The following is a 12,231-nucleotide window of genomic DNA, read 5'->3' on the forward strand; positions in this document are numbered from 1 at the left end:
AATGCAGCTCTAACCTGGTGTATATGCATACCATTTTTATGCTGACAGGTAGCTTGCTTTGCTAATGTCCAATCTTGGAGAAGCATTTTAAATTGGGCCTGCACAGTGTAATTGGGAGCCAATTTTTAAAAAAAATTAACTGTTGCTGTCTGGGGTTTCCCAGCACTTAGGAAACCAGTCAGTAAAAAGCTGCAACTCCAGAAGGCAATTCTTTTTTTTTGAAAAACCCGGAAGTGCAGCCGTGTCCTTCCTCATTCCCAAGGAGGCCTTTTGTCTCCCATCTGCCAATCATGGCCTTTCTAGGCTCTGCTGTGATTGACAAGCTCCCACCATTTACCTCCCCACCCATGCCCAATTCCCCACCCTCCCAAGCCACAATAGGCAGCCTGCCCCACTGTCTGATTGCCATAGAATACGGTAATGATATCCTGCCATCAAATTCCTGGATCAGCGACCACTTATGGCCCCACCAATCCCTCCCAGTAAAATCAGAGGCCATGCTCCACTTGCATCCATCACTCTTTTTTCACTTTAGGAAATTGATTCATTATTTAAAATGCAGTTAATAATAAGAAATAAAACTGAGTACAATAAATGCACATATGGTTAAATAGCAGTAAATGAAGACATGGGCTAGTGGACCTCTTGAGATTTACTACTTTTCATTAAAAATGCTATTTATTTCTGTGGCTTTCATTTTGTTGGGAAAAGATAAATCGGCTCCAGTCTTTTCAATCAGAATGCAATCTTTCAATGTCTTTCTGAAAGGCTTGCTGTTTTCAATTGTCTGTCTGAACTTGGCAATTATTAGGATTATGTGGGAATCTTCTTCAGCAATTACCAGTAGCTCCAGAATCGATCTTGAATCAGTCCTGCTATTACTATGCAGCTTCCTGATTCTGCTCACGCTGTCTGTTAGGAAACATGCACAGGAGGTAATAGAGAACAAACTAGACAGGCAGTTCAAATGAAAGAGACAGAGAATAAATGCAGCAAGATAGGAATTAACAGCAAAAGAAAAGGGAGAAATGAGAGAAACAAAATGAGACATGCCGTGGAACGAAGGCTATGCTGTGTACTTGTTTGTTTGTGTATTATATAGTCTGTTAAAGAAATGCAACTCTGTTGCAACTCACATCTTATAACTACCAGAATCTGTGTTTATTTGATATCTCATTGAGAGTTCTTAATGATGTTTGATTTTGTGCGGTCATTCTTGTGTTAGATGAAGTATAGGGGGAAGTAAGTTGATATTGTGTAAATTCAATGCGGGCCATAAATAGCTGCAATAAACTTTTTTACGAATGATGAGATGGAGCTTAGCATGAGTGACAAGAGATTGGTAAATTTAATTGTTTGCTTTCAATAAGATAAGCAACTTTTCTTGTTCAATTTATTAATAGCTTTATCTTGCATGACCAAAATTATTTGGGGGAACACAAACATCTGTTTTATCACATTTGGCAGATGAAAAATGAGAAGGGAATTTGAATTGAAGCTTTACTGATGATGGGAGAATTGTCAATCAATATGAAAGTTGAGCATGGAATTACATTTATTAATTCTTCCAGATACCAATAAAGATTTTTACTGTTCTTGCATAAAATGTATGTGGAAAACATTTAATCTTAAAATATGTTTCTAAAGTATAACAGCCTGGATTTTGCAGTCAGTGGTAAACAAACGGCGATTGGTATTCACTTATACTTACAGCTGCCCACAGACTTTTCATGGGCTTTGAACGGCAACATATGGTCACCAAGAATCTGATAACAGTGCACGATCCTCTACAGGGGATCTGGGATATATGCGAATAGGGAAAGCAACAGTGTGTTTCTTCAGCCAATCAGATTGAAGAATCCTTATTGAGGCATGCAGAGTTTAAACCAGGAAGTGTAAGTTAGAACATTTAATTCGATGCAAAATCATGTGCAGAAAGTGAGATAGAGAGAACAAAAAATGGGATTAAAAGAGAGAGATAAAAAGAAAAAAGTTAAAATATATATTTTTTAAAAATGGAGGATTGAGCCTCCACTTGTAAACAATAAATTTTCGGTGCCGAAGAGGTTGTTTGGCAGTCAATAATACTGGGTGGTGGGGGTGAGGGGGGGGGCGGAATGCAGACCCGACTGCAACTTTATGATTTCCATATTTAATTACGGATGCCAGAAATTGCTATTCAATTTACCCCTTAATATGATAGTCTCACCATTATTCCTAATGCAAAATCCAGGCCATCATATTACCAGAATCAAAGTCTAACTAAATAATAACAAATAAAAGCTGTGTGTATTATTGATCGAGATGAAGTAGAGTTGGAAATTGATAAAAGTTAAATAATTCAACCCTCTTTTAGTCATTTTTTGTTTCTTTACGTGTCCCGTTACTACATCTTTTGCCTTGCATATCATGCCTTTTGTCACTTAACTCTCCTGCCTTGCACCCTATCAAAGACATTCCCTTTTGTTCTTTCCCCCTCTCCTGTCTTTGTATTTGCTTAAAACCTGATTCATCTTTTCCAGTTCTGATGAAAGGCATTCGACCTGAAACGTGAACTGTTTCTCTCTCCACAGCTGCTGCCTGACCTGCTGAGTATTCCCAGCATGTTTCTTTTTCAGATTTCCAGCACTTGCAGTTTTATACTTGTAAATAATTATGTTGTATTAAAATTTGTTCATATTTGCTAGAAGCACAATGTTTCTAACACAAATATATTAATATAAACTATTGATATTTAGATTGAACAACAGGTTCTACAATATTTACTATTGTGTAGAGAATCTAGTCATTTTGTGAAGGGTGGTTGAAAATTGAGTAATTTAGGATTGATCTCCATCTTTATATCTCCCTCAAAGCTGAGTTATTAAAGAATAAAACTCATTTGTGATGGCTGTGAATGCCTCACCAACTTGGCTGAGAACCAATCTTATTCCATTCAGTGCATGTTGTTATGATCCCTGTGGAGACTGATAACCTTTAAAACGGCTGAAAGGATAATGCAATAAGATTTCACATTTTAAGACTTTTACGGTAACAAGCAAACTTGGACCAACATTAAGCACTATTTGTGTAGGCATCTTATACTTTAAACCACCAAGCAAAACTTTCCCCTTTTACTTCTACTTTATACAGTCTCTTAGGCAGACTTTCAATTCTCCCAGAACCAATCCAAAGTGATTCTTAGTTCCTGAGGTTTTGATTCTGTTCTTCTCCTTTCCCAGCCTGGTAACGTTTAACCCCAGAACTGTCTTTCATGGTGAGGGATATTCCTGGAGTTTCTCCTCCAGCTCAAGCTGGGGGAATCTTCCAGTCTTATCTCAAATCCTCACGAATTTGGGCTTTTCAATCCGAGCACAAGCTCTGACCCGCATTCCTGTGCAGTGAATCAGAGAAGTTTTTGCCTCCAGCTGCATTCTCGCTTCCAGATCCTGCTGAGATTGATGAGATTCAGTGATATTTTAGGAAAGCCTGCAACCTGATCTTTCAGTGGTTTCTTAAGGGCTCTTGCCCCTCTCAACACCCATCTCCATGGCAATGGGAATCACATGGGCCTTGTATCCAGGTTATAAATACTAATTAGCTATCCTTTGTACCCCAACTCTATTCTATCTTGTAAGTAAATGGATAGTTTAAATTATAACCGTTTACAAACTGACATTTTCAACACCTTTCTAGGACTTTGGAGACTAACCATCTAACACTGTAAACACAGATGCTGCTGCCATTATCTCCAGGTGTGAACACCTTACACCTCCTTTCCATCGAAACAACTCATGCCTCCCTTTAATTTTTTAACAGCCACATCACCCAGGCCTGTTATCAGGCAGACTTCAGAACAGTTTACATTACCCCCTTCATTTTACCCTAAATTTAAAAATACGATCCTAAAATGTAACAATCTTATAATTGTTACAAATATGTAACAATGACCTTGCATTTTAAGGTGAAGAAATACTAAGAGCTTTGAGGAACAAAAATATCTTGCTGGAACCTGTCTCTTATGAAATCAGCAAAGTGAAATTTCCATTCTTTGGATAGGTATGCTGAAGGGTGTCCTTTAGATTGCATTACCCAATTTAGATTGCATAACCCAACTTATTCAATGAAGGTTGGCTATATTCATTTGGAGGAGTTTTATGGGTATGCATCTGTGGTGGGTTTTGTCTGTTGTTACAATATTTTATTTTTTCTTAAGATGAAGTATATAATTATGTTGGGAAATTAAGCTTTAAATACTAAAAGCCTTCTAGTTTGCTGAAAGGATAGAGGGTAGGAAATAGAAATCTACCAATATATAGAAATTGTTGCCCATCTGAGTTTTTAGTTGAAGTGTATTTCTCTTGTAGTTGATCTGCTGCATCAACCCCAGAATACTTGATACTGATGCTGGGTGCAGAGTAGCACTGGTGTATTGCTACCAGTGACATCCATCATTTTGATAAGTAGATAAGCACATCAAGAGAAAATGGATGGTATAAATTCCTAACTGTAAGCTATGACAAATACTGTATACTTTATTTCAGAATCTTTACTTTTTTAGTATCGTGAAGCATCATTTTTGTTTCTTACTGACAGTTTTGGATTTTTTTTAGTTGCCAAGTTTGCTCAGGAGCGAATTGCGCCACTGGTTCGCAAAATGGATGAAGAATCTCACATGGATGAATCAGTCATTGCTGGATTGTTTGAACAAGGGGTTAGTAATATTCTGTTTTTGGAATCTTGTATTTCTTTACCTTGTGATATAACTACAAAATCATGGAGATTAACTTTTGTATCCATCAACTGATCATGTTTGGGAAAGTTTTTACTGTCATAATGTTTTTAGCATAATTTGATAAATAGTTAATTATTGTCTTCAGTTAAAAACTTGGTACAGCTTTAATTTCAAAGCCACACCTCTGGTATCTTGGTTTTAATACAGCTTAGACAGAAAAGATGCACATATCCACTCTGAAAGATAAGAACTTAAGCATGGAGCAGGCAAAGCCTGATACGGACAATTTACTATTTTCCTTATTGTGAATACTGCCCAAATTATTTGGTTTTCTGGGAGTGGGCATAACCACAAATACCCAGGGGGAAAGAAAATGGTAATTCCCTGAACAGCAAACAAAACTCCTTTATCAATCAATAATTTAATATAGATTACATTATTAAACAAGCATCATTTAACCCTCAGCAATAAGATCCGAAGAGAAATGAGTAAGTACCCACTGAAGTCCCCTTCTGGAGATCAATTCACAGCACAATACTGATAGCATTTCTGCAGTATTGTGCAATTTTGTTCAAAAAGTCATGATGGGTAGGAATTGGACATGACACACTAGTTAGTGTTGGTTGTGTGATAGGGTGAGGCATATTGCTGTAGTGCTATTCCGAACTTTAGATGACATCCAATACATCTTGTGTCTGACAAAAAATTTTTGACTCTGTCTGGCTGAACTACAATAAAATGTTTCATATGCTTGACATTTTAGTGAAAGAAAATGAACTAAAACTGCCTAATTGTCCAGTGAATTCAAGTGATGTGAAGTATAAAGCCCCTTCTTTAACATCATTTACAATTTTCACAATTTGCACAATTGCTGTTTTTTTTTTAATGCTTTTGTGCAGCTTTCTTGTGCTAAATATTACCATGTAGAATTGGGGAAATTAGATAGCTTCAGAAAATAAAATATTTGGCATGGAGCAGCAGCTTGATGTTCTAATGTGTACTTCCTGTAATTGGTTGCAGATTGTTTATAAGCCTCTGTAATACTAAGTGTCATCTATCATTCTTCTGAGGGATTCTTTCAAGAAACCCAACTCTGGGAGAGAAAATAATGGCTAAAAAAAAAACCATACAATATATAGAACATGAAAGAGCATCAGAACATTTTTTTCACTAAGAAGTTTAGGTTAATGTTAATTGATACCATTTGGCCACATAAGCAACCTACAAGCAATATAAATACATAAGACTGGTAGATACTTATGAGATTGAGGCCAAGTCTAGACCAACCTGCTAACCTCAGTAATGTTAATGGTCTGAAATAATGCTGAAGTAGGCACATACTGGCTGGGATTTTGCAGTCAGTGGTGAGGGAATGATGCCCATTCTTCACTTTGCTGACAGCAGCCCACAAAGTTTTTGCCGGCTTTAGCTCAGATTTGCTCTAAATTGGTATTTGATTCAATGCAGCATCCTCTGAAGGGGTCCTTTGACAACTGTGAGCAGGGCAAAAAGGAGCGAGGCTCATCAGCCAATCAGATTGAAGAATCCTGCAGAATTTTAGTCTAAAGCAGGAAGTATAAATTAGAATTACGTTTTGTACGGGTACATAAATCAAAATAAAGACTGGGAAAGACACATGGAATGGAGAGAGATACAAAAGGTTTTGTTAAAGTTACTTTTTTGAAATGAGACTCTAGTCTAGTAAAATTAAAACTTCAGGACAAAGGAGATTGTTTGGCAGTAATCACCAATTATCCCACTAAAAATTCACATTTTTGAATGCACCATCCCTTTTAATATATTTGGTGGATATTGTTGGCAACCATAATATCTTCAGGTATTTTAAATAATCAGAAGATATTCTACTTGGGGCTGTCCTTGGGAACTTTGAAATCTTCATTTTTTTACATTAGAGACATTTTTTTACTCTTGTTGTATGATACTGTATTACTTTGGGAAAATCACCGTGACAAGTACACCTTGCCCAGGTGTCTCACCATGAACAACTGCATGGGAAATTGGCTAGTAGTGTATCAAAAACATATCAGCCTGAATTTCATGGTGGTAGGTTTTTAGACTGGGGGGTTTTCAGACTCGGTGGGTGGGGAGCATGAAGTGGTATGAATAGGCTTCCCACTGGGTTGCTGCCCGCTTCAATTTTTAGGCTGGCGGGAGGATTTCCTGGGCATGGGGGAAACTTGAAAATAATCGGGTTTAGGCCTTGGCAGGAAGGTGGGTGAGACACCTCCATCAGAAGCCCCTTCTAACTTCACCTCCCCCCACCAAGACCTTCCCTATCCTCCCCGCCCTGAGACCCGAAAACTCACCTTTTTCATGCACTCCTGGGACTCAGGCTACGTGGACTACGTAAAGTTCCACTTCTGTCCGCTGCAGTTTCTGTTGCTGCAGGGAATATAGACCTGCTGGCCAAACAGATTAGCTGGCAGCTCTCTAAGGCAGGATTTCGTCCCGAGTGAGGGACGCAAGTCCCATCTGCAGCCAATTAACACTCATTGGAGTGTGAAATGGCTGCGAGGCCGGCAGTGTTGGCGGGGATTTGTTCCCCACCAACCTTTCAGGTGGTGGGAAGGAAAGCCCGTCATCTGAAATATTCTGACCGTAGGCTGGGATGTTCCCAGCCTTCTGGAGACAAATGGGAGGGTTAGTAAAATGGAGTCTGAAGGGAAACCCAACATTTTTCCACTGCCACAGGATATTTCAAAAGGTGGGAATGGCAGCAGCTTGGCTGCCCACCAACCAGAGGTTGGCGATCAATTAATCTTATTAACAGCCATTTTATACCCCCTCCAGTATATTTTACCAGTGCCAGAACAGCCCCACACTACAGGGGATACCACCAGGATTGGAGGGGTGGGGGAGGAAAACCTTCAATCCCAGTGACTCCATGGCCCAAGGAGGAGTCTTGTGACCACCCCAGCAACTCTGCTGCCATTGCTGGCAGGTTCACCCTTCCAATCACCACGGCTTGCCTGAGTGGTCCTGGCACACCATCTTTTCAGGGGCACCTCCCTGCAGCTGCAGCACTGGCCAGCTCTATCAGTGGCACTGCCAAGGCTGTAGAGCTGCTGGATCTCTGATTGGACAAAACAGCTCAGAAAGGTAAACTGTCATCCTTGCATGGAAGGTAGACAGAGGCCACTGCTGGTAAATGCCCCTCCGCCATCCTTCCATTCACCTATGCAGGCTCAGGATCCACATTCAGTAGCAGGACCCACAATGTGACAGTAAAATTCCAGCCACAGTGTGCATTTCTTTTTAAATAGCGCAAAACCTTTTGTCAGTGGATTGCTATATCACTATTTCTGACATCACTCATTGCAAATTACATTTACCTGTCCATCTTCTTTCCTTTGACTCGAATTTCTAACCTTCATCTCCAATGCAGCTGGCACTATTCTCTCCATTGCCGCCTGCTGCTTTCTCCCTTGCTCTCTCCAGGTTGCCGTCTCTTTCCACTCTTACTTTTTACTTTATGAATAAGCACCAGCTTGAAAAATTACAAATGATCATCAAGCAATGCCCACTCTGGTGTTTTTTAATAATTTTGTTTCTCTCCACCTATTAATGCTGCAATCTGAGTAACATAAAATGTACATCAAATCCCCAGTTGGCATTTGGCTTCCCACCCTGATTGGATCTTTTTCACATCCTGCATACCTGCAGGACTACTTAATAGTGCTTTTAATTATCACCAATTGTTTTAATTGCTGTGAAACTCAAAAATAGATTATTAAATGGTTTTCACCTGCACACAGATAAAATGACTGCTCTATGATCATATTCCTCAACAAACAATGCACTTGCATTTAATGTAACAATGTATCATGTCATCCACTTCCTACACTAGTATTTATTTATGTAGATACTTGTTTAATTGCAGTCTCTTCTGCACCATTATTTATTTTGGTTTTTATATTGTTAACTAATAACTTCATTTCTAACAATACAATCTTTTAAGCAGTTACTCATCAGCCTCAAGGCATAATACTGCTATAATTTCACAACTTTTGTCAGGTTTATGGTATCACTACTGCAGAACATATATGTATACATTTATTTATCCCACTGTATATAAGAGTGTAAGAACATAGGAATACTCTTAATAGTTGCAGGTCAACTTTACAGACTATTAATCCTTGTTGTTTGTGTGTTCCTCACTTTTGATTCTCTTTCATTTCTAGTTGATGGGAATTGAGATTGAAGAACAATATGGTGGACCAGAATCAACCTTCTTTTCCTCTATTCTTGTCATAGAAGAGTTGGCCAAAGTAGACCCATCAGTAGCAGTCCTATGTGACATACAGAACACTCTGATCAACACATTATTGAGGAAATGTGGGACAGAGGATCAAAAAAGAAAATATCTACCTCGACTTGCCATAGACACGGTGAGCTGTGAATGGAGGTTTCAAATTTAAATACGCTCAAGTGTAACACATTTCTGTACTTGTAGAAGGAAAACTAAAATGTTATCTTGACAAAATCCCAGCTTAGTTTCAATGATCTAATTTTTTTTTTGGAATGTAATAAATAAGATGGTTGGGTCTAAGTGATGCAGGCTAGGATGTTGAAAAGGAATAGGTTAAATGGCGTTGGTAATTATACATACTCTGCTCTTTTCTTTCTGTCTAGTTGACTTTTACTGTGCATTTCTCATGAAAGCTGAAAAGCCAAAAGACTAGTTAAGTTTCAGCAAGAGTCCAATAACTACCATGTTGTCATTTAAGGTTAACTAGCTGAGATATGCAACAGCTATACTGTACAGGGATGAGAAATTTCTACCGATCGGTGGATTTCCGACATTGGTGTCTCCGATTGCGCAATTTTAAATATGTTCCAACTTCGGGGCTAGCACAGTTTAAAAAAAGAAATAGCACCATGGTGTTGATAAGTGAGAGTAGAAACTGACTGCAGAATTGAGATTGGAGGAGCAGCGAGCACGAGAGAGATGGAACTGCTCCTTCAATCACAGATTCTGTCTCTCCCACGCTTGCTGCTTCAGCTCCTTCAATCACAGGTTGCCTCCCTCCCGATTTTACTGCTCCTCCAGCAACAGAATCTATAATTGGAGGAGCAGCAAGGGCAGGAGGGAGGTAAAATGTGATTGGGGGAGCTGGAGAGGTTATTCTGGCCAGTACCACTGTTGCCATGAGAGGAAACTTTTAGCTGTGCCGTCATCAATCATTTAACCTCCTGCAAGACGCAGAGAGAAGAATCAGAAAATGAAAAAATTGGAGGGAGTCTCTGCAGGTAACGAGGCCAATTTAACATACCGGGATCAATGAAATCTTGCTTATGGTGCATAGAATCCAAAATGTTTCAATACTGTGTTTGAGTGTTATACCACTTTAAATTATTCTTACTACTTATATAATCACTGAGACCTATAAAAACCTGTCCTTTACTTTACTCCAGATTAACCCAAGTTTGGAAAGACAAAATCTTTAAATGTATTACTGGCTTTCACTATATAAGTGAATAAACTTTTATATGTCCATTGTTAAGCTATGTTGAAGTACTAGTGACAAATGGTTGTATGAGATTTTATAGCCAATGAGAGCTTTGGTTTGTGGCAACCCTGGCTGGGGAGATTGTTGTCATGAGAGATGGGAGGAAATTGGATGGAAAGAATGGGATGGGGATGACACAGGAGAGATGGAAGGAATACGATGGAGATGCAATGAGAGGGATGACTTGGAAAGAATGGAATGGACACAGAGGACTGGAGCACTTGATATATGTGGCTGCCAACATTAGATGGTGGCAGTGGCAGCAGCAGCAGTGGGTGACTTGGTGGAGAACAAAAATGGAGGAAGGTAAGGGAACTTGAACAAACCTTCTCTGGCTATACACCCCCACCCCCAGAGCTTTTACACAGTCTAATCCCTAACTAACTAACGGCAGTTCCTCAGAGTGAGGAAGACACTTGTCATGAAGTCCCGGAGTGTAGAGAAAGAGAAAAAAGGAAGAGAGAGAGAGGGGTTGTAAGAGATAGAAGTAAAGTCAGTGCAAGGTAAACGAGATGGAAAAGGGAAAAAAGAAACATTAAGAAGGGGGAAAAAATCCAAATTCCACGTTGGTCAGTCTGTAGCTGGTGAGGGGTTACGCTCCCTCCTAAGCATTCTTCTTTCTTTTTCATCTTTGGCCTTCGTCATCCACTCTGCTTCAAAATCAGCTATACCTTGGTGAAGCAGGGCTTGCCATTGTGGGTGACCCAGTGCACTCTCAACTGCTGAGGTCAAAACCGATCTTCTTCAAGTAGGCTTTCAGAGTATCAACGTTTCCATTGGCCACCTTGTGACCTTTGACCATTCGCGAGCTGGCTGCAGACAGCGCACTTCACAAGACAAGTATTTGGCATTCTGATGCCATGGCCTGCCCAGTCCAGTTGTCATACAAGAACGGTCATTTCTATGCTTAGGGCACCTGCTTCCTGGAAGATGCTTGTGTTTGTATGACAATCCATCCAGGTGACACGTAGGATTTTCTGTAGGCTGCGCCGATTGTATGTCTTGAGTTTTCTTGGGTGTTGACGATATGTCACCCAGGTTTGGCAGTTGAAGAGGAGAGAGGAGTGTAAGGAGAATGACTGCCTTGAAGACTGCATCCTTGGTGTCTGTCTGCAGGTGATGGTTAATGAAGACTTCTCTGAGCAGTTTCCTAAATGGGGAGCTAGTGCACTGGATCCTGTGCAGGATCTCCAGGTCTGTGGTCGCTGACTGGGACACGTGGCAACTGAGATAGCAGAAGTGACTGACTACCTCCAGGTGGTGACCTGTAGCCATGATGGTGTGGGGTATTTGGTGCGAGCCCCAATTTTGGCTGGAGGATTCTCATTCAGATGCATCCCTAGGGCTCAATATGTCAAAAACAAGAAGGCTGCCGACCCGGATGGTATTTTAGATGATTTGTATAAGCCTGGTGGATATTCAGGTGTGCAGAGTCCACACTTACTTTTCTGGCAAATCTGGCATGAAGCGAGGCTCTCAGAAGACCTAGAAGATGCCAAGATTGTCTCAATCTTCAAGAAGGCAAACTGGACTCAATGTGACAACTACCAAGACATAGATCTACTCTCTGCCACAAGCAAGATCCTTCCAGAGTACCACAGGACTGCCTATTTCCATTTGCAGAAGCCATTTTGCTGGAATCCCAGTGTGGTTTTAGAGTATTGATCCAAACCTTACCATTTGGCAGATCAAAGAGAAATGCTGCGAGCAAAACCAAGCTCTCTATATGGCCTTTACTGATTCGACAAAAGCCTTAACTCAGTCAACCAGGAAGCTCTCTAGAATGTCCAGGGTTGCATTGGCTGTCCACGGAAATACGTTGAGGTTGTGCAGCTTCTCCATGACAAAATGGCTGCCACCATTCTCTGCAACAGGCTGGAGTCTGATGCCTTTCCTATCAGAACTGGCCAGGATGCATGCTTGCACTCACCTTTTCTCCATCTTGCCTGTGGCCATCCCCAACATGATCAAGGACACGCTCCCTCC

The 12,231-nt window shown here is 40.2% G+C and overlaps 1 protein-coding gene across 3 annotated transcripts in view; it reads left to right on the forward strand.

Moving 5' to 3' along the window:
• acadsb (acyl-CoA dehydrogenase short/branched chain) overlaps nucleotides 1-12,231 on the forward strand; it is an 80,646-nt gene that overhangs the window by 23,922 nt on the left and 44,493 nt on the right. For all 3 annotated transcript variants that reach the window (XM_078564810.1, XM_078564809.1, XM_078564808.1), the window contains exons 3-4: nucleotides 4,593-4,693; nucleotides 8,917-9,123. In XM_078564810.1, the coding sequence (XP_078420936.1) occupies nucleotides 4,593-4,693; nucleotides 8,917-9,123 (308 nt within the window). The remainder of the gene's footprint in view (nucleotides 1-4,592; nucleotides 4,694-8,916; nucleotides 9,124-12,231) is intronic.

Source organism: Cetorhinus maximus, chromosome 20 (assembly GCF_964194155.1).
Source record: "Cetorhinus maximus chromosome 20, sCetMax3.hap1.1, whole genome shotgun sequence".
In the NCBI taxonomy this organism is placed as follows: domain Eukaryota; kingdom Metazoa; phylum Chordata; class Chondrichthyes; order Lamniformes; family Cetorhinidae; genus Cetorhinus; species Cetorhinus maximus.